We start from the raw sequence: 24377 nt of genomic DNA, 5'->3' as shown, positions 1-24377 counted from the left end.
CATTTTCTTTCAACATGAATGTTTAATAGACCAATATATCACAAAACTTATTCATTTCAAAATGTATTAAGCTTATTACTTTCAAGGAAATTAAGGAAAGTCTAGAAAAAAGTAAAAACACATTTTACATGAAGAACTCACAAAATATAATTTCCTATCAGGCTAGTTCACAGGTATAACAAAGTATCTTATTAAAAATAAACACATTTATACTATAATAATAGAGTAATATACTCTATAAATCACCCAAGATAAACATTCCAAGGTAGCACCTAATAATACAGTATATACACACATTTTCAGTACTAAGGTGATTTTTTAATCATAATGGAATGAATAGAAATACTGACTGAGTGCAAAAATAGTATTATTGTAAGTCAAAATAGAAAAAAATATTCGAAGAAAATAACCATCAGCAAGATTTTATTAATAACTTTTGTGATATAAATGTAATATTAATGTATATTGGATAAGAAACCTGTAAATTCCCTAGCTTATAAAACTTTCCTTTTTCTACAAAACTGTAATTTGTTCATTCTGTTAACGGGATCGGAATACGGTTGCTATACAATTACATATTCTTCGCAAACTATAATTAAAGCCAATCTTTTGAAATGTATAAGATAAAAACTAAAATTGAAGTAAATGTGGGGTTTTACTCAATAACCGAGGGATAGCAATAGTTTAAGAAATAATAACTTTTAAAATGTATGGAAGAGAATATAGAATTTGAAGCAATGCGCATTCACATAATGGTTGACTCACTTTAACTTTACCCTGTTGAGATTTGAATACTGCTTGTTTATCACTAGAAAACATTGATGTAAGTGATTTTTCATTACAATACACAATAAAAAAATGATTCTAAAATATTCTCAGAGTGCATTTAGTTACAAAATTAATTTATAGTATTTAGAAAATGAGACTGAATTTATTTCTAATAAAAAATAACGGTGATAATTTTTTACTTTTGTTGCCTTATTGATGATATTCAAATGCATTCTCAGACTTATAATGGATAGGAGTACTTGAGCTTGACTAATAAATACAATGAGTAATTTGATCTTGACCTGATAATTTCAAAAGTTAGATAAAAACTTGATTATCAAGAAATTCAGACTAAGCGGCACTCACTCTATAAGAATATTCAAAGATTGATTTTCAATTACATTGGTAAATCTGGAGCAATTATTAAATAATTATTGCTACTTGGTATAAATTTATTGCCCAAAATCATGGAAACAATGGGATGCATACATTTCCAAGTTATTGATATGTCCTGGCAGAGTATAAAAACAATTCTCATGAAGTGGAAAATCCTCAAATTGAGTCACAATTCAAACAAACAATATGTGATACATCATACATTCTATGTGTCTTTCAGAGAACAAATGTGAGAACAGGATTTCGAGTTGGTGAGTTCTGACAGAATACATTGTTTAAACTCTCGGATTGAATTCGAGTCATTAATAAAAATAATTTGATAACAGAGAAAACATTTCATGAAAAGAATGTTCGAATATCAAGATTGATTACAGTAAAATTATTTTAAATTTGAGCGCAAAAAGATTCTGCTTCATAATGTTTATGCAGCAATTTTGTACAGAATAAAGCTCTTAAATTTATAATATGAATAAAAATAAATATAAAATTAAAGTTAGAACTTCAATCTATGATTCATCTTTCTAATGATACGAAATATTTTAAAAATTGATATTACTGGCAGTGAGTTTTTATATGAGGTACTTTGAGACCTGTCAAGATGATTAAAGAACAAGTTAGTGTGATACTTTGATATTAAAATTCAACATAGAAGCTACAAAACTATGTATTGAACATCACAATAATTGTTATTTGTTGTAAAATAAAATTCCAATCAAGAATTGTTGAGAAAATTGAAATGAATCAAATTGAGTATTAATCTTCGAATATAGTATTTCTTTAATCAATTGGATTATAAGCCTATATAGGCTAGACTGCATATTCATGAGCTTCAAAAGATGAACACCAACAAATATTTAACTTTATATTAATTTTTGATAAATAATTATTAGTAAAATATTTTAAAATTCTGGTGATTACACCTGACCTTGGTAAAATATTTTAAAATTCTGGTGATTAAACTTGACCATACTTCACTTTATTATAATTTATTCACAGTTCAGATTTAATATAAAGAATAAGAATAAACTCTAAGGAGTTGGTTTCAATATATCAGTTGCTTTTACTGTCTATAACGATGAATTTAGTTCTTATTCAATTTCCGTGATTTTTATACAATTGGTTTGAAATTAGCACCACTAAAGCCCTTTAGTTCTAAGCACATTATGCCTACTGTATTTAAAAGGACTGAATAATAATAATAATGAGTTTTCCATTTCACAATAGATAATCTCCAGTTTAACAAAAGAACGGGTTTAGATCTTACGAAATTGAAAATTTTAAGATCGAGTATTCCTACATTAGGACATTTCACTTCAAACTCTAGATTATTGAACACAAGTTCAGTATTGAACTGCAGTCTCAGTCTTATTGTCTACATAAGAACAATAGTGTACTGAACAATTTCAGGGTGTGTAATCATTGATCATAGAGGAGGGTTTCTAAGCTTATTCTATGGTATTATCCACTTGATGATAAACATAAGTTGTCATCATGTGTTTGTATGAGTCAGTTTTAATAATTCAGAAGTATTGAAGTTCTTGAACAACAAGTTATTTTAGATTTTTGAAGGACGATTTTTTCAATTTCAGTCTCAATGTTTAATGATCAGGTCTCCGAAATGAAAACTTTTAAAATTAATTTCTAATTTACTTACGATTTATAGATTTTTCCTTAATTGTGGACAATATTTATACAACCTATGCACTTGAGATGGAAAAATATGAGTAACATTCAAAGTGAAAAATTAAGATTGATAAATACGTCATTACTTTATACACATGCACTTCATTCAGCATTAATATATTTCATTTTATCATGGAAGCGGTATAACCTTGAATTTATTAAGCTCATTTGTTGGTCCAAATAGAATATCTGTATTATATTGAACAATCTCTATATACCTGTCCCATTGTTTAAAGGTAATTGTATTTACAAATTATTTTAGGATCTTTCAATTGACAGGAGACAGCTATAAATTATTTACTACATAAAAAAGAAAATAATAGTTTATGATAATTATGTATTATTACTGGAGTGGATGAAATGGAATAAGTAAGATTATATTGTCAATAAAAATCCACTGAACTAAAACAGCAGTGAAAAATATTTATGATATTTTTATAGAAAGAATTATTTTTTAATAGTAGTGCCGATAAATATTACCTACGGTATTTTAAATGAATACAAAAATAAATTTGAAATATCGTTTGTAAAGAGCATTAAAAAATAATTTACTGGAAGAGGAAGATTAAATATTGTCATAACTCCAAATAAGCTAAAACATAGAAGTTAGTTCACACACATTATTTCTTGAATCTCAAAAATCTCCAATAACGGTTAAAGAAATCAATTGAACATGTTAAGAACTATTCTTGATGGAAATTATTTCGGATATAGGATATGGATGAACAAGAATTAACTGGTTAATCTAGCAAACAATTTTGATTAGCAAAAAAAATGTTCGTTTCGATTGAATAATAGAATTGATTCTGTACATTTGATTCACTGCGACACTAATAAAAATAGAAGTAAATCTTGCTTTTGAAAGATAATTAACAATTAGAATAATAGAACTAGTAATATTCAGTGCCAGGAATCACTTTCCCAAAGGGAATAACAACATTCTTCAGTAAAGTAAATTCATGTTTTCGTTTTGTTACTTGGTCAATTTTATAATAAACGAGATTTAACTTCTCCGAAAATCATAAATAATTTTCAAGACCAATATTTTTTTAAAGAAAAATACTATATTTTTTAATAAATTAATTTGTTTTTCATCAAGCTCAAAATTCATATTGTAACGCAAAAATTTAGAACTCATTTAGGCAATAACATTCACTGCAGTAGAGATTCTGAATAACAGCGATTTTAATAATTTAAGAAAATTTCAGAATGATACTTTTGAGGCTAGATTGAACTGAAGATAAGGAACTTATCAAACTTAGCACCAGTATAATGGAATCATACATTAATACTCAAGGAACAATTTTAGATAAATTGAGTCAAGTTTGTATAAGATACCACTAAGCGTCACGCTTACATCAAATTCCGATGGTTATGATTACAACAATAACAATAATTGATAACAATAACAAATGACAAATTAATCATAATATGATAGTTTGTCCAACATAAATTTTCTAAAGCTAGTCAATGCACAATACTATATAGTATAATACTAAATATACTACAAGTTCTTGATAAAACTAATAGCGAATGAAATTCAAGAATAGTTCAAGTTTCTATTAAAGCTATAAAATAGAGTAGCCTAAATCACATTTTGATGCGATTAAAATACAACGCAACAAGTTGAAATAAATTCTACTGAAAGTCACGTACGTTCAATAATCTAACACTCATTAATAAGATCAACGAATCATGCATGCTTGAATAATAGGACTGATTTAGATAAGATTAGTACCAGCATTCTTGACAGTGGGCTCTTCCGGGATTTTGTCGAGTCTAGTGATGGGCCGGCCATTCAACAGGTCCTGGATCTCAGGCAGCGACAGGCCTCGTGTGTTCGGCATCAAGAAGATGACAAAGTTGAACGCCAAAATGCAGAATCCCGAGAATATCCAGAATGCCGTGAATGTTCCCAGCTTCTCATCAACGTTCGGGTAAAATTTGGTAATGATGAACGCCAAGAAGAAGCTGAAAGACGTGACACAGCCAGACGCAGTCTCCTTCACGTTCGGTGGGAATATTTCGCCAAGAAATGCCCATGGAAGAGGTCCAAAGCCTGCAAATGAGACCATAATGTATATATTTTTGCACAATCAAATAGAATGAACTGAAACAAAGGATCATGGAAAAACTAATGAGAAGTGGAACGATTACTATAGCAATAAGAGTGATTATTCAGCGTTCCGTAACTACTTGAAGGTCACAGATCAATAATTTAGTCCAGTGAAATGGTCGTTTTTCAGGAAACAGCCCCGAAAGAATTTTTCTCGACGGTTTCAAATGTATTTTGGGGCGCTGAGTTCGAATCTGGAATTTGCTGACACGCCAGGGGGCGGCTCCACCCCCAAAACCCCTAAAACTTCGGACTTTTTTATTTTTTTCATTTAATCTCGAAAGCTTCGAGTTTTAGGAGAAAAATCATTCTATACAAAATTGAATATAATAAAATTTGCAATAAATTGAGTGGTCGCGCAGGATTCTACCATTTTTGGTTCTGGAGCTACGAATTTTCAAAAAAGAGGTATTTTTAAGGGGTTTTCAAAATTATGCAAACCTACCACTTCTATCCTATACAAATTGGATATTTTTCTAGTATAGATAAAAAGTTCACACATCACGTAAAAGAACAACTAATTCTGAACAGGATTCCTTAAGAATTTTTGAATTTAGTAGTGGGGGGAGGGGAATACACCCAAAAATTCAAAATCATGTCCTATAGCCAAAATACAAATTTTTCATTATAACTTAATACCTTTTCAAGGCCTCACTAACAAAAATACATATTTCAGCTAAAATAATCTCACGAGGGTTATTTTCTATGAGAATCACCCGTTAGAAACATTTAATTTCAGTATTTCCTAGTGGGGGGGGGGGGTACGTCATAAGGATACGCCAAGGTTCAAAACTTTAAACACTTATAACTTTTGACAGAATGATCAGATCTCCTCGTACTACAGCTCATTCTTCTCAGCTCGTCAAGGCGGTTCAAAATCTTTATAAGAAAATAAAAATTCCTTTTTTAGTGTATTTTAGCCCATATTTAATAATCAATAATCTTTATTCTTGTCATCGAACATTACAAATGTTATAAACAAACGTCATGTGGAGATAAAACATAGCATTGCATATAATAACAATATATCGTACCGCTAACACATATATACATAACATTAAACATGTACACATACGTATACATATATACATATACAAATATAATATAAAACAGTCAGATGCTCACGTTATGACTTAGGTATTCGTCAATTGTATAAAAAGCCTGTTTTTTGAACCATTGTGCTACTGTAGATATGAACTTTTTTGTGGTAAATTTTTTATTCTTGTCGGTAATTTATTGAATAATAAGTATTGTTGATACTTATAGCTTTTGAATGTTTTTTGCAGTCTGATGTATGGGGTAATTAGGTTATTCCTATTTCTAGTTCTATGTTCATGCTGATGGCTATGTCTTGTTGATAGAGTTAGGTTTTTTAACATGGACCAGGTTACAATAAATGTACATTGAAGGGAGAGTCATGATTCCAAGCTCGATTAAACTATTTTTACAGCTTTCAACACTCCTTAGACCAACAATGCAGCGAATTGCTTTTTTTGCCAAATAAATGCCTTCTTCATATCACTTGAGTTACCCCAAAGACGGAGCCCATAATTGAGATGGGAATGAAACAAACCATAGTAAGTCAGAATAAGTACCTCCCTACTGACACAACATTTTAGTTTTCTTAGTAGGTACATAACTCTGGACAGTTTCTTACACAGATACTCTATGTGGCTACTCCAACTCAATTTACTGTCTAGGAAAAAACCCAGCAGTTTAATCGGCTTCAGGTACTCCTGGTGCTCCCTGCTTAAATTATTTCTAAGCGTGAATAGAATGTTTTCTGTTTTACTCTCATTGAGAGTCAAACAATTAGCAGCATACCACTCCCTGCAGCGTTCAACCGAGGAGTCAAGCCTATCAAGTACAGCCTCTACACTAGTATTAGAATCAAGTATGGTAGTGTCATCAGCATAGAGCACAGATAAACATGGAACATTAACACTAAAATCATTCACAAAAGCTAAGAATAGAAAGGGTCCAAGGACTGATCCTTGTGGAACACCTGCCAATACTTTTTTGGTTCTGAACATTTATTATTTTGCCTATTCAGTCGAACTATTTGTGTTCTGTCACTAAGGTAACTTCTGATCAATTTTAATTCCTTATCTCTAATGCCATAATGTTCAAGCTTGCTGCAGAGAACACTGTGAGAAACTGTATCGAAAGCTCTACTCAAATCCAGCATTTTTCCTCCAACTATCATATTTTTCTCGAATCCCTGAAGAATAGAATCTACAATCTTTTCTACAGCCATAGTGGTTGAGCAATTAGGTCTGAACCCAAATTGGTTTTCATGTAAAATAGAGTTGACTGTCATGTACTCATACATTTGTTGGAAAATACAGGTTTCAATGATTTTACTTATTATTGGTACAATCGCTATTGGCCTGTAGTTTTCGGGCAGGTCTCGATCCCCTTTTTTGAAAATTGGATTGATCAAGGACAGCTTCAAGCAATCAGGAAACTGTCCTGTTATCAAAACAAAATTTATTATTAGAGTCAGAGGTACCAACATGGAATCAATTATATTTTTAATTATAAAATTAGACAGACCAAAACAGTCTTCACTTCGCGAGGAGCTTAAACGGCTTACAATCAATCTCACTGTTTCCACTTCCACCATTCTCCAAGATAGCCACACTCTAGTACGATCAGTCGTCTCTGAAAATTTGAAATTATTTGAAAGGTCAGTAAATGTTGTCGCAGAAGAAGATAGCTGATCTCGATTTTTTAGACTTGATATACTGATGAAGTAGTCATTAAGGGCATCGGGTGCAAGATTAATTTCAGAGGGTGCTGAGTCCTGGCCTGTTTCATTCCTTACTATTTTCCAGGCTGCTTTACATCTGTTGGTTGACTTGGAAATACATTTATTATTGGCTTCTATTTTTGCTTTATTTATTGCTGAATTATACATTTTTTTATAATTTTTATAGCTCACCTCAGCATTATCAGTATTATCAAGCTTTCAAGTATTATACAGGAGCATCAGCTGTTCCCTCATTCCACTAAGTTCAGCGGTAAACCAATTATTATGACTAGACTTTGGCCCAGGTCTACAACTGATTATCGGACATGCAAGCTCCAGGTAAAAGGACAAGACATTGAGAAACATTGAGGTCATAACATTTACATCACCGGCATTGAATATATTTGTCCACGTGTAGTTTGCGAGAAATGCATTCAAGTGCATCAGTCGGTCGTTTGTGATGAGACGTTTTTTGTGGAATTCAGGGTATATTTCCTTATTTACACTTTGGTTGATCGTTTTGAAATTTACAAATAATCCCGCGTGATCAGAGATCAGGTCCTGCTCATACAAGTGACATTCCAACCGTTCAGATTCAATAGATGTGAACACATTATCAAGACATGCTCTCCCTCTCGTCGGAAGGCAATGAACATGGTATAAATTAAACGACCTCATTACATTTAAGAATTGTGAAACTTCTTGCTCATGTTGATCAAGGATATTCACATTGAAATCGCCAGCAATTGCAATGAATAAGGGTTTTTTGTTAAAAAAATTGAAACTTCTTCTAGTCGACTCAAAAAATCTTTGATATCAGAGTCAGGGGTCTTACTATGATAGTCATTACTAAGAAGCCTTATCGCTGACATTAAATACACAGAAAAATGACCAATTTCTATATTCAAAACTGTGTATCTCGGTAGCCCGAAATGATAATTGGTCTTGATTTGAAGAACGAAATCTCCTCTTTCATGTAAGGTAAATGAATTTTGTAAAAATATAATCGTGAAGTAAGATACGTTTGTTTCAAAAAATCAAGAAATTTGCGATATTTTCCTCATTTTTTCAGTCTTGACAGTTTTTCTATAATAAAAAGTCATGCAAAATGGATTTAAGGCAACGTAGCTTATAGAGCTATAGTAACTATATTGCCCACAGTATGGCCATTGGAATTTTTTTCCCGCCGCCGCCATGAAGATACCAAATATTTGAATTTTACAATGGAGCTTATATGGGATTATAAGTAAAATCGCTTGCTTTTACTTATTAAAGTATATTTTTGTGATTATTAACTCCGATATAATTTCTTTTATGTTTTTTCTGTATTCCCAATATAGTTTTGGAGCTTGATATGGTAAATCGTAGATAATAGCGAGTAAAAATGAAAGCTAGGTAACGTAACCTGAAAGCTGAATTTCCAAAAAAAACCATGAAACATTTGAAATGTGTCATGATATTGTAATAAATTTTGTTCCATTGACAAATAATAAAGTAATAATATCTATTTATAGAAGCATGATGGAATTCTCATCACAATAGATTCCATAACATTTAAATAGGTAGCTTGTTTTATTCAGCCAATAAGTCTGACGAAAATATTGTAAAGCACAACATTGAATATAAACTCTGGAGAGCCAATTATTATAGCCATAGTACTACTTGATGAATTCAATAAACATGTAAGAAATTGAAAAATAACACACATAACCATTATTGTTTATATTTAGTGATATTTCTAATCTTAACCACTGCTCGTGGGAATGCAACTCGAAAATCATATCAATAGGTATTGTACCAACAGGTTATGGGTAGGGTACTCAGTACTGAAGAGAATCAATCAGAGAAGTCAAGACGTCTTTAATCAGCACTTAATCATGGTTAAATATTTCATAAAATGTTATATTCAATTGAGCCACAAAAAATAATTTGAAATTGGATTATTTGAAGTTCGATCCAATAAATGGGATGAGGAAATACACAAAATTGAAATTTATCTTTCTACCTATTTATATAGATCACTGGTTCCCAATAAGTTGTCCGCGAAAGCTCTAGAAGTGGTCCGCAAGGAGTCCGAGGGAAGGAAAATTGATGTTTTAAGCTTTATTATTGTTTTTCAAAGTTATATTTTTTGTCTATATTAAAGTATAATCAATTTCTCTTCGAAAATGATATATCGAACTCATTTTAAGTTGATAATATGTTTCCAATCGGTAAAATAAGTGATAAGTTCCAAATGTCTAATGCTATAAGATAGGACTTGAAAGTTTGTTTGGAATCTTAATGGCAGATTTGTACCATGTGACCGAGCTAACCAATCAGAAGCGTGACAGTCAATGACCATACCGTATTGTGGGTAATATAGTTACTGTAATAGAGCATGTAATTCTCTTTCATTCGAGGCCAATCGCAAGTTTCTATCATGTATCTTACTCGTTTTAGAGACTCTTGAATAACAGTTAAATCGAAGAAAAAATGATAGAATAAGAATAATCATCTTTTCAATTGGCTGTAACTTTTCAACGGTACTGTATTAAAAACCGAAAAACGATTAATGGGAGCGAAAAGAGGAGAAAATTCTCTACAACCTGACTTCTTTTTGGATTTTTCAAGTGAAGTGTTTCACAAGATATGCAACTGTGAAAATTATTAGCATAATATCACAAATTTCTCGCATATTCTTGTGAAACACTTCAGTTAGAAAATTTCAGGTTCGAATTTAGCGCCCCAAAATACATTATACAACCGTCGAAAAAATTCTTTCGGGGATGTTTCCTGAAAAACGACCATTTGACTGGACTAATAACTTATAGGAAATGAGAAAGGTTTCTATGAACATTAAAAATGCAACAATTTTTACCAAGACAGAGCACAGTGGTGGTGAAAAGTAGCAATATAGTTGAACATTTTATAATTTGAAGGAAAGCCAAAATTTATAAAATCAATGGTGCTTTAATCTTTATTCAAAACACAAAAAATAAATGCTTAATAGATAAAGAAACAATTATTACAGAACTATCTTTCAGAGAGAAGTATCAATTTCATACTAAAAATCTAAATCCTACAAGTTTGGTACTTCAAAAATAATTCATTCTCATCTAGATACATGATATTAATTGGACTAAAATTTACGAATTATTTTTTCACCCTCCGATCACATATCATAAGACACAGACAATGGGTAGGGGGGCAATTTCCAAGCTGAACAGCTCCCAAGCTGGTCATCCCCGCCAAACGCCCTGATATGAAATTGCTGATCGTTCACTGTTGTCCAGTTATATTCACAGAAACATGGTCACCTCGCTTGAGTCTCCGGTAAGTGTTAGTTGCATAGTATTATATTCGTCTTTGCAAACAAAAGGCAATAGTTTAGCATAAATCTACCGAAGAATGATCCAAGTTTACGCAGGAAACGTTATGGGTGATGATGTTTGTGCGTGAATTATGTTGGAGAACTATAGACGCCAGAAGAAAATAATGTATTTATAGGAATCGCTGTGATTCATGACAACTCGGCCTCACAGTGCTGGTGCACTTGACTTCTCTAGCAAATCAAATGAGATGATTTCGATCACCCGCCATATAAACCTGATTGAAACCCGCTAGTAATTCCTTCTCCCCAAACACACGACATTACTTTGAGGCCAGAGCTTTCAAACTAACGAGGAGCCCTAAAACAAAATCATAGTCCACTTAAACTCATCTGTCGGTAGCATTTTATGGAAAGTGTTTTGGTAGGCTGATCCACTAGGGTTGACAAATGTCTCAATCTTCACGGCTATTATGTTGAAGAATGATCATAAGTAGCGCAATTAACTTTTAGTGAAAAAATTATCTTTTCATATTACCCGACTTGTCTCATACGGTACTCCATAACTGGAGTACTTAGGACGTAGTCTTACGGCACTAAACATTAGTATTTTATTTATGGCCAATTGGAGGTTCAAAAAATGACCCTCCTATAATCTTGACAGTAAATAGACCAAGTGAAACTGAATGGTGGATATTGAGCTCCAACAGATCAAAGAAATTATTAGAATACGACTTACCGATACAATACACATGAATATAAAGCATGAGGCACGTAACTGGTAACCAATAAACAGCTGACACGTCGTTTCCTGTTTCCTCAAAGAAAAAGAAGATTCCAAGAATAGCCTGAGAATAGAAGAACGACGAATTGAGAATAAGTTTTACAAAGAAAATTAAGGTTGTGCAAAGGCTGCAAAAAAACTTTCTACTGATGGTGACATTTTTCAAAGTTTTTGGATTTGTTTACCATACTATCAAGCTATCAAAATTAAAAAGTTTTATCAGGAAAAAAGTTTTTCTCCGATCATTACTTTATGAGATATGAGCGCATAAAATTAAATATTTTTTATTCGGTAAGAAATAAATCAATGAAATTTTGAGAATAAATTCTTCATTGTATTATTGATTCAAACATTTTCTGAAAATATCGATTTTTGAGAAAGTTATTCAATTTACCTACAATAACTTCCAGTTGAGTTTTTTTTTGGTAAATTGAATAACTTTCTCAAAAACTGATATTTTCAGAAAATTTATCAATCAACGATTCCATGAAGTATAAAAATTTCATGGATTTATTTCTTACCGAATTTGAAATGTCCTGTCCCAAAAATTTGAATTTTATGCGCTCATATCTCAAAAAGTAATGATTGAAGAAAAATGTTTCCTAAGAAAACTTTTTCATTTTGATAGCTTGATAGTATACAAATCGAAAAACTTTGAAAAATGTCACCAATACATTAAAATAGTATTATTTTATTATATAATTTATACAAAGATCAAATACATCATAAATTCATCTTGAGAACATTTAACCAATTTAAAATTCATAAATTTACAGATTTTCCAAATCATCCTAAGTTATTTTTTTGGAGTAGCTTATAAGAATACAGTTTATTGTTACACAGCAACATTCAAAGATTCAAATTTCAATATTATTGTAATATACAGAATACGTACCGTATTTTATAACAGACAAAATTTCTTTTATGCATAGGCCTACAGTTTGGTAATCCAATTTTGGATCAGGGATTTGGACGAATGAACCTGACTAATTCAGTTACTGAGCGATTAAAGATTGTTCAAGTACGAAGCATAAAATTAGGGTACAGTATTTCAAATCTATTTTAATCCAATGCAATAGTTCTTATAAGAAAAATTAAGACAGATGTAGGAACTGGAAGTTAGCTTATGAAATTAAGAAGGGATAGACATGAGTAAAATATTGACTGTTTCCTCTACACAAATTCTCCAATCATTACAAGTGTTCAACAGATTTTGAGAAAATTATTTTTCATAGATTTCTTATAAAACTAGCCCAACAACCAAAGGTAAAAAACAAATAATTTAGAGTTTGACGGCCAGGATAGCCGATCCGACTAAGGTGTTGTACCCTTCAGTCTGCTAGTGCTGCCTGGTCGCGGGTTAGAATCCCATCCCGTCGAAAACCATCGAATAGGCATGGACATAAATCACCCTCACACTTCCCATTGCCCACGCACAAGCAAAAAGCTCATGTGGGTATCATCGGATCCGCAATAATTCAAATTCAAATAATCTTTATTCCTTCTTTACAACATAGGTACTTTACAAAAATAGCAAGCGAGATACATATAGTACACGGAATTCCCCCACAAAGACCAATCGTCTGCGTGTGGAGGAGAGTTCCATGGACAACACATTTGCAATCACAAAATATTTTTTATAATAATTACAAAGTAAATGAATATTTTTTAGAAAATAAGTAAAATAAAGAAAGATAACTTATTCATAATGAGAGAGGATGGCTCTGAGACCGTGTTACGCTGGGTTACAAGAGAAAGGACTAATTTATAATTAAAGAAAGGAAAAATAACATTTATATCGTGTCAAGAAAAATCACTTAATGATTTCAAGGAATTTTATCTCTACAAGGGTTGTTGGCGGGTGTAACGAGAGCAGAGAAGGGCTTCAGCTGCCTCCCAGCCAATGCTATATAGCCACCTGTCGACACCTCTTCTATACACGGCCAAACAGCACACCTCAGCCTCTATGATCTCATTTGGAATATTTCTATAATTATAAAATGTGTGCTAAGTAATATGAATTTGATAGTTCTGACCCATGTGTCAATTGAGGAATTTCATAATTATAGTTGGACCTATGGCGAGTTTCATAACGGGAATTTAAATTTGTTTCGCCAATGATCTGAGATTTGTATTTTTTTATGTGAATTAAAAGTGATTTGATAAAAAATTGTCTGATATTTAAAACCGGAAATTATGAAAAAAGCAAGGTAGTCGGGTATCTGTGATTTCTTTTCAGTATTTTTTTGATTATTGTTCTTTGTGTTACGGCTAGGGGTTTAACAATAGTAGAGGAAACACCACCCCAAGCCAGGATGCCATACTGGATCAGCGACTGAACATATGCAAAGTACACCATTCTGCACTGGTCTATGCTCATTACTTGGCTGATCTCAGAAAAAGCAAATAATAATTTTCTGAGTCTGCTCTTGAGACACTGAATAAGCTGCACCCAACTCAACTTATTATCTATTATAACACCTAAGTATTTGTAGTAATCAACTCGTTCAAGGGAATGACAGTCACAGTCCTGACTCCTTGCATTTCCGCATGAGTGTATCTGCAATATGAGTTGGCCAGGATCAGTTTGGTTTCTTGTTACTATTGGCATGTATTTAGTTTTTGTGACATTAACGGTCAGGCAGTTGTGATCAAACCAATTTTTAATTCTTGCAAGGTCCAATGATGCACCGCAATAAGTCCTCTCCCATGTGCCCTCAGCTGACACCAACACCGTGTCATCAGCAAATAAGAACAATTTTCCATTAGTTTGCAATTTTGAAATATTATTTACATAGATGAGAAAGAGAAGAGGTTCAAGAGTGCTACCTTGAACCACTCCAAACTCAACAGGTTCTGTTTCACTAAATTTTCCATCAATTGAAACGTACTGCTGTCGATTATCAAATTAACTTTTGAACCACTGCAGTGAGTTGTTCTTGATGCCACACATCTCGAGTTTGGTGATAAGTTTAGATCCATCAACAGAATCAAAGGCCTTTGCCAAGTCTAAAAAGGTTATTAAAACTTTTTTTTATCTTAATATTATTTGAAATATGCCGTGTCAAATCAAAAAGAGCATCAGAGGTGTTTTTTGATTGTTGAAACCCATATTGGTTTTCAGAGATCAAATCATTCTCATTCAAGTACTTGGATAATTGTTTCTTAACACATTTTTCAACAATTTTGGATATTGTTACTGAAAAAGAAATTGGCCTATAGTTTGACAAGACATTCTTTTGTCCTGATTTATATATTGGTATTACCTTGGCAGTTTTGAGAGCACACGGGAAACGGCCCACCGCAATGCTTAAGATTGACTATGTGATGGATCGGTGAAATTTGTGAATCTAAGTTATCTCTGAAAACCCTAGTTGGGATACCGTCGTGGCCAGGGGCAGAACGGCCTTTTAGACTCTTGACTACATCAGCAATTTCTTGTCTTGAAACTGGCTGAAACTCGAATACAGTCTCCACTGCATGATCTTGATCTTTTATTTCTGGCGCACCCTGCACCATGATAGAACCAGCCAGCCAGGTTTACCCCAACTGCCGAAAAGTATTGGTTGAAATCATTGCAGATTTCTCCAATTCCTTCGGAGCTGTTTGTTTCTCCACTTTGAGTAAAAGCGCTTATTGGAAAAGGTTGCTTATTGGCTGGACGACCCGAAATTTCATTAATAACAGCCCACAGTTTTCTTGGATTATGAGAAGATTCTTCAATTTTGTTTCTGTAGTATCTATGTTTGGCTTGTTTGATTGCAGAATGAAGAGAATTCCTGTATTGTTTGAACTCGTTCTTTAAAATTTGATTAAAAGGCTGTCTGTTTAGTTTTTTCTAAGTTTGTCACGATGCCGTATTGAGTTAACAAGTCCCGCACTGATGCAAGGCTTGATTTGGGTTTTTTAGCTGTAAGTTTAATCACTGATGTTTTGGATTCAATAACATTCTGAAGAATGTTAGTGAATTGGTTAGCAGCCATATCAACTTCATTTTGATCAATGACGCTATCTCAATTTTGGCTTGAGAGAGATTTTGAAATTTCGTTCCAGTCTGTTCTTGAAACGAATTTAACATTCGTGGGCTTGAGTGAGTTGGAAGATACTAAATTCAAAACATATGGCATAGTGATCTGTTATAGAGGACTGTAAGATAACGGATGATGCTTTGAAGGTACGCGGAAGTTTGATAAAATAGTGGTCAATACATGTGCCACTAGCGGAACGAGTGACTTTATCTATGCATGCCACATAACCCGCGCCGTTCAATACATCCACGTAACGTTCTTCAAGAGAGTTGGGAGCAACATTCAGTAAGTCGCGATTGATATCACCGGCTAATAGCCGAATAGAGCTATTTGAATGTTCATTACAATAAATTTCAAGTGCGTCTATGAAATCAGAGAGGCTGGAGTTCGGACTGCGATAGACGGATAGAAGCTCGCATGTTGCACCCGCCCATTCAAACTTCAAACTCAAACAGGTGGCCAGGCCGCCAATTAAATGCTCGCTATCAATATAGACAACCAATTCATCACTCTAATTCAAGCTGTTATAAGTTCTGAATAAATTGTATCCTGGAATTGAAATTAAGTTACTTTCATCTTTTAGCCATGCTTCGGTTAAAATAATACAATTAAATTTATGCTCAAGTCCATGTAAAACAGTTAAAAATTCATCTATATTTCTACCGTAGCTTCGAATATTTTGGTGAATTACTGAAAACCCATGACACTGGCAATTCTCAGAGCCCTCCTCATCTCTAAATAAATATTGAAAATAATTAATGTGATTGCACTCTGTGCATTTAACGAATGGAAGATCCAATTCATCGAACACGTCTCTTAGCATTTTTATGACAACTTACCCGGCCGCCTGGTATTCAATTAAATGGTACTGTACTGTACATTTGAGAGCAAACAAAATAAGAATAAAAAGTCTCAATTATTTTAATTTGAAATAAATTAAAACTAACACTTTGGTGTAATATCGTAATTACGAAAAAAGTGTAATGTGAAAAAGCGTAGGCTAACCGACGTTAAAAAAATGATAATAAAAAAGTAAATTGATCTACTAAAATAAGTAAATTGTTATACTTTTGTTAATATTTTGTATGAATTTCGAGTGAATAAATTTGAATTTGAAATTTGAAAAATTTTTTATGCGAACTGTATCGTTTCATTGAATAGCCTTATATAAAGCAGCTGAACAGAATAAGAAATTTAGTTGAGTTACTTAATTGAGAAGGGAAAGAGAATATATAAGTTGTTAATAAGAGATAATATTTCAATTGATTCTAGGTTTAAAGAATTGGAAAAATATAGTATTTAAGGTAAATTAAATATATATTATTCAATCATGTGTGTAGGATTTCACACTGGTTAGAGTTATATCTGAAACATGCTACACTTTGTGATAATATATCGGAAAAATAAAGATAATGATTTCCATAAGAAGTGTAATTTATAAGTGATGATTTATAATTTATCACCTTAATTATAAATCAAGTTAGATATAGCGTTGCTCTACTGAAGCTAATAGTAATTGCCAATGAAATCACAGCTAGACTTAATCTCTACAATAAAAGATAGCTTGTTATTACAACGGTGTAATCAGTGCTTTATGATAACGAAATTTTCCAACTGTGGCAACAGCACGCCTCTAACTTCGTTTCATTGCATATTATCTCAACAAGTTGAATAGTCGAATATAGGGTATAATCATGCTTTAGCAAATACCTATAAAGCCTATTCATACATTCAACTTTATTTACGTACTACTCTATTAGAATTGTTGAAACTAATATTATAGAGACTGTATAATCAGTCTCAATATATGTGATTAAACAGTCTCTAATGATAATACTGATGTGAGGAAATGCAGTATAATCAGTATAATAACAATAATAATAAAAAAATGGGCTACTGCAATTGAAAAAAATCGTTATAACCCTAGTTCTAAAATGTTTTATACTTGAAATAGAACATTGAACAGGAAAATAGGATATTATGTATGAGCAACTCACATGAGCAATGGTCATTCCCAGAGCAGACACTGCTAAGGGAGTTTTGAAACCGAAGCGTTTGACTAGAGCAGGAGTGAAGGAGGCTGAGATGAGTTGGACCGCTCCCACAGTCATGGCGCAGTACTCGGAAGGCAGGTTGCCGGCCTTGTCGAAGATCTGCTGTGCATAGAACAGCACCACATTGATGCCACTGAACTGCTGCAGGAACATCAGGCCACATGACAGCCACATCGCTTTCACACTGCCCGGACTCGACAGGATGTCGTGGAATGTAGATCGCTGTCCTGTATGGAGGCCTTGTTCTATTGACGCCTGTAATATCAATATATTTATTTATTTCATATTGTACAAGAAACTATATTCATGAAATAATTGTGACTATGGAGGAAAAACTAGGCTGAGCCTGGACTATTTCTCTCCAGAATTTTGATAAATAGTTAATAGATGACATGAGGATGACACTAATCGATGACATGTACAATAAATGGTATTCCTGAAAAACTTTAAAAAAAATCCAAACAACGATTTTTGTCAGGAAATAGGAGGCTAACTTTTCACATTTCTGGTAGCGTGAATAAGCGAAAAAGGCGTCATAACATTTGTTACTACAGAATAATGGACTGTTCATGATAACCAGTTCAAGATAACCATCTACCAACCCAAACCTGGATAAGAAAATGGGCCAAGTTGTATCCTGTAAGTACGTCAATTTGTTCCATGGAAAACATAGTTATTTGGCTGATTTAGGCCTATATGCACCATCTCGGAGATTGATTAATTGTTCGTTTAAACGCGGAGACACATTATATTGGATGCGACCATACCTTTTGGTAATTGTAGATTAACGTTAAACGTAGATGGTGTATATGGATGGCCTTAAGCTTTATAATCCAAAGAACAACTTGTGAGATAAAATAAATCTATACCGTACTGTAATGTAATTGCTAATAAAAATATGAAGAAGACATTCATAAACTAAACTGAACTGAGCAATAAATAAAGCCCCAGTTCTGTATTTTATTTGATTAGAATTAAAGTGAAATAAATAATATCCAAAAATGAAATTGTAATGCTTATTGGACAAAACATAATAAGGAATGTTGTGATTAAATCTATGTTTCAATTTCAATATTTTATTTTTGAAATAAAAACTCTAGTAGAATTATCTAAATTGAATCACCGTACAGTAAGTTATAAAATATAGTGGGTAAAGTTTTCAATAAGGAATAAATAATCAACCTCAGCATTAATTCATTGTTTACAATATCGCCACTAAGCAAAGTTATTGCAGTCAATCATATAATAACTGGCCAAGATCTCAGACTGAAATATGAATGTTTTGTTATTTTGCAAGAATAGGGATATTAAATATTATCCTGAATTAATATTGTTGATATTCTCATTGGACAAACTATACTTGCCTGTATCATAGCAATTTCTCTCTTAGCCGCAGTCACAGACACATTTCCGCGCAACCATCTCAGGTCCTTCATTGCCTTGTTCTTGTTTCCAGCCTGGAGCAGGAAGTGCGGCGACTCGGGAACGAAGAAGAAGAGCACGAATGTGAGGATGGGCATGATGGAGGAGACTACAATGAGCCACACGTAGGACAGGTAAGGGCCCACCGCGTACTCCATCATGTAGCCGAGTGCAAGGAACACCTCCGACGATGAGGCCAGCACTGCACGCAGTTTTCGCTGTTCACAAAAAAACTCCCCTAAGTATCATTCAAGCTACAATAATACAAAGTCAGTATAATTAGAACTGGACAATAATTATTATGGAAGGAAATTGAATAAAATATATATTTTTTTAGAATGAATTTTTATTTTTTATGAGGAATCACTTGTTGATAGTTAAAAATATTAAGCCTACACTTTATGATTACATACTAGGACGGAATTGGTAGGTCACACTTCTCATCACTGGAACTGACAATCTATTAACATAGATAAAATATAACATAAAAAGATGTCCAATGGTATAGGGCGTTTATGTTCCATATTTTACTGTTAACTCAAGCAAATCGTCCTAGTAGTTGTTTTTCGTGAAGCTATGTGACGCTGGTAGTCTCTCAAACCGTGTCGTTCTTACACTCTCACCCCAACAAAACAGTAATAATAGACAGCAGTCGACAGTAATTGGCTTGAGTTAACAAAAAATCGGCTTGAAAATTGGAACATAAACGATCTATACCATGGAATGCTATCTTTTCTCTATGATTTTAGTCACTAATTCCTAATAATGATTTAATGGTTACTGATTAATGATTACGGTATTATTGAACAAAAATCCAAATTAAATATTGTAAATCATCCCGAATACTTCTGCTACTGCAAATATTGACAACAGGGTAAACAGCTAGATGGAAATTCGATGAGTGCTATTATTCAAAAATTATTTGCCAGCCCGGGAATTATTTGTAGTGCTCATAGAAGTTCCATCTAGGTTCAACTGTATAATCTATTTGTTGTTAATTAAAAATATTTTGTTGTGACCTAGTAACTGTTTATTAAAAAAAAATGAATAGCCTAGATTAGATGACTAGATTAGTACAAATTCATCAAGTATTATTATAAATATTCGAAAAAGTTTTCAATTCAGAAGGAATTTCTAAATCCAAGTTCACCAAATATTTTCTAGCCTTACAATTTACAATGCAAGTGAAGTAGTTAGGCTATCTATTATAAGAATCTTTAAATAAGACCACTAAAGCAAAAAGCAAAAAAAAAGTTATATTAATTACAGTTAAGTGCTCCGCAGACATTTTCTCCTTGGAATAGAATAATATTAGTTTAAAAAAAAACTATATATTAATTACAGTTGAGTGCTCCGCAGACATTTTTTTCATGGAATAGAAAAATATTTCCTATAATAATAATATGGCTTTTATTGTTGGGGAGTCGCTGACGGAAGTTTCACCTCGCCTGAATTATATCATTTAAGCCGTCAATGGGCCTTACTGTCATACTTCAACCGGGGCCGACAGTTTAACGTCATCCGATAACACGGGAGTGACCTGGTCAAAAACGTTTGGTTATGAGCGGGTTTGAACCGGGGATCTCTAGGCTGCTATGCAAGCACTCTATCCACTAGACCACGGCTCTTTTAGCCACCATATTAGCTATTTATAAAAAAATGTTACCTACTAATATTAGATAATTACAATAATGCGAGCTTAACTGGAACAAAATTACAAAAATATGGTGTGGTACTCTCACACAACTTTCCTTGCTCATTGTACTGTAAGCCCCATTCTTAGATGAGAATAATTTAGGGGAATAACATAATGACGATTGGCGGCAACATATTTGAAACTACGATCCAGACTTCTGTATAATGTGTATATAATATTATAATTGTTTTCAGAGTACTTTTTACTTTGTGTAAATTGTGAAATTCGTTGATTTTTTAAAATTCGTTAAAACAGCTGTTCTACAAATGAAATATCTATGTGTTATTTTTATGAACTGCTCTACCTACCTAATGCACGAGAAGGAGGTTACAAAGTCCATTTCTCAAGGATGGGGTGGACCCCCCATTAGTTTCCCAGAAAGGAGACTCATGCCAGTTGATAGAGCTGATAAATACAGGGTATGAATTTGAAAAAAATCGGTAAGTCATTTTTGAGAAAATCGTGAAAAACATGGTTTTTTAGTAATTATCCGCCATTTTTCTCAAGAATATTACGGAGCTCCAGCAACTTTCCCAGAAATGAGACTCATGTCAGTTGATAGGGCTTATAAATAGCTATCCATGGTATGAATTTTAAGAAAATCGTTTGAGCCGTTTTCGAGAAACCCGTGAAAAACATGGTTTTTTAGTAATTTTCCGCCATTTTGAATTGAATTTCAATGAATTTCTTACTGTCGGATCCTCATGGTATAAGGACCTTGAGTTTAAAATTTCAAGTCAATCGGTTGATTAGGAATGGAGTTATCGTGTTCACAGACACACACACACACACACACACACACACACACACACACACACACACACACAGACCAACACCCAAAAATCATGTTTTTGGAATCAGGGGACCTTGAAACGTATAGAAAACTTCTTGAAATTAGGGTACCTTGATTTTTTTTGGAAAGCAATACTTTCCTTACCTATGGTAATAGGGCAAGGAAAGTGAAAAAAACGTTAAAATTCAAATGTATTTAAAAAACGTCATAACTGTAACATATTTTTATACTATTCTATAGCCTACATGTCTACAAGTGAGTATAACAAGTAAAAAGTAAATCAAAATCAATTTTGAAAAAATAGAATATTTATACGCTCATTGATGAAGATAAAACACAAGTTTCATTGTGTACATGGCAGTGGGAAGAACACTACAGAGCCTCAATATGGTACAATATTTCAACTGACATGCAAACTATCATTATTCAATCAAAGTAATGAAATTACAAACGACACAAACCACTCAGCTCAACTTTTACCATAGTGCTAGTAGAAATAAGGAGGTGAAATAAGTTCACCAACTTCTCCAAAAAAATAAAAATTGTTTGCAAGATCAAATCACTAAGATCAGCTTTTACTATACAGTGCTAGCAGAAGGAAAAAAGGGAAATAAGTTTTCAACTTCTCAAAAAAAGTATAATGTAATAAATACTTCAATTTGATATTAGAATTCTTCGAAGTGAGATCACAAGCTGATGCTTAGATTTGAGCGCCACGAACACGCTTATAGTCTTCAATTTGATATTAGAATATCTCAAGTGAAATCACAAGCTGCGTATAGACTTCAGTGCCACGAACCACTACCTCCGTAAACAAAGCCGTAATGCATTCGTGTGACGTCAGTACTACAGGTAGGGCTCCTACACCACTGAAAATTCGTTGATTTCAGCTGATCTATATCAGCTAGTGTTTTTATTGGTGTAGGAGCCCTAACCTGTACTGACGTCACACGAATGTACAATGGCTTTGTTTACGGAGGTAGTGCACGAACACGCGCATTGCACTTTTCATCAGCTGATGAAGCTTATTATTTCTTACTGTTTCTGTAAAAATACATATATAATCAGCTGATGAAGAGTGAAATGCGTGTGTTAGGTTGGGCAGTCTGTACGCAGCAGCACAATATGTTAACATATATGTTGATCATTTATTATGATCAGAAAATCCAGGTTTCAGCTTTTGTTCGATTGACAGTGTTGTCGGATGATGAGACTTACCTCAGCTATTTCGCCGACATACATGGGCACAGCTGTGAAAGCAATAGCGACGGCCACCCCTTGAATGAATCGGCACAAATAGATGACCTCCAAGCTAGGAGCAAAGCCAAGACCAATCCAAGAGAGCAGATGGAGGGCGGCTGACGTGATGAGCGTCTTCTTGCGGCCGACGTTGTTGAGCAGGAGTCCGGCGACCACTGGCCCAGTGGCGGCGCCCAGCATCAGGAAGGAGGCGATCAGCGAGCCGATCTCGCTGGTGATTGGTGGCAGCCACGGCTCGTGGCCCTTGGTCAACCGGGGCAGCGTCGGCGACGTCCAAGACAGCGATGCTCCGCACGAGAAGAATGCCAGGTTGGCTGTCAAACCACAAAACACATTTTCAAATTGAATGTTCCATAGTTAAATACAAAATATAACAAAACTTGATAAGAACGTTTCAATCAATATAAATTTAGCAACATAACCTACGTTTCAGGCATAGCCTACTACCCTACTTCTATAAAAATTCGGAAAGGGAAGAGTTTTGGGCTAGGCCTATTGGTCCTTTTCTAATCATGTATTTGATTTGTCTATTAGGAAATGTAAATATACAAATTATAATAGTAGGTTATGTATTAATGTCACTCCGACATAATATTAGTAGCCTAATGAGAATTACTTATTTCTCTCCTTCATAATATTAAATCTTCTAAGCTTCTATGTTTTTATTAGTTTCAAAATAATTACTATAGTAGTGGGTTATCATCTATACTAAATATTTTGAAATTAAAATAATTGTTTGAAGTGGGTAATAAGATGAATTATGATATAATATAATACATGAGATATCTAAGATTACTCGATAAACTATCTACTCTGGATTTGTTGTGCATCATCCAGAGAAATTATTAATTAATAATATAGGCCTAATTATAATTTCTTCATTACTAAGACCACATTGGTTTTGAAATATTTGACTATTAGATCAATCTATTAATAAAAAAATCGACCTATAGTTATGAAGTAAAATCTTTTGAAAATTGGGAGCTAGTTTTATCTTATTACCTTTACCTTCACCTTTATTGGGATAATATCTGGTGTACTAAAACGGCACAAGTGGGATATGATATTATGAAGTTATGAATGTTTTCACATCCATTGAACTAGATTAATTTGATTATTTTTTCAATTTATTTTTATATCGTTTACACTAATCGCAAAAACTACTATATGCACTGAAAAACTAAACAACTATTATACGATCAACATTTCAGTCATTTTCAACATGACTTTGACTTGACATTCCAATAATCATACCAAACCCATTCAACTTGTGTTAATAAAGCTAACTTGTACACCGCTTTATTGATTCATGAAG

General features: G+C 33.2%; 1 protein-coding gene across 4 annotated transcripts in view; it reads right to left on the bottom strand.

Annotated features, from left to right (window-relative positions):
* Positions 1 to 122: 122 nt before the first annotated feature.
* LOC111043448 (facilitated trehalose transporter Tret1) overlaps positions 123 to 24377 on the bottom strand; it is a 66308-nt gene continuing 42053 nt past the window's right edge. For all 4 annotated transcript variants that reach the window (XM_039440645.1, XM_039440652.1, XM_039440659.1 and 1 more), the window contains exons 4-8: positions 23021 to 23376; positions 19256 to 19531; positions 17835 to 18146; positions 11765 to 11873; positions 123 to 4906 (exon numbers count right to left, since the gene is read on the bottom strand). In XM_039440645.1, the coding sequence (XP_039296579.1) occupies positions 4569 to 4906; positions 11765 to 11873; positions 17835 to 18146; positions 19256 to 19531; positions 23021 to 23376 (1391 nt within the window). In that variant the 3' untranslated portion in view covers positions 123 to 4568. The remainder of the gene's footprint in view (positions 4907 to 11764; positions 11874 to 17834; positions 18147 to 19255; positions 19532 to 23020; positions 23377 to 24377) is intronic.

The sequence above is a fragment of the Nilaparvata lugens genome, chromosome 1 (assembly GCF_014356525.2).
Source record: "Nilaparvata lugens isolate BPH chromosome 1, ASM1435652v1, whole genome shotgun sequence".
Taxonomy (NCBI): Eukaryota; Metazoa; Arthropoda; class Insecta; order Hemiptera; family Delphacidae; genus Nilaparvata; species Nilaparvata lugens.
The sequence above is the reverse complement of the archived record's forward strand: the minus strand, read 5'-3'. Positions and strand labels throughout refer to the sequence as shown.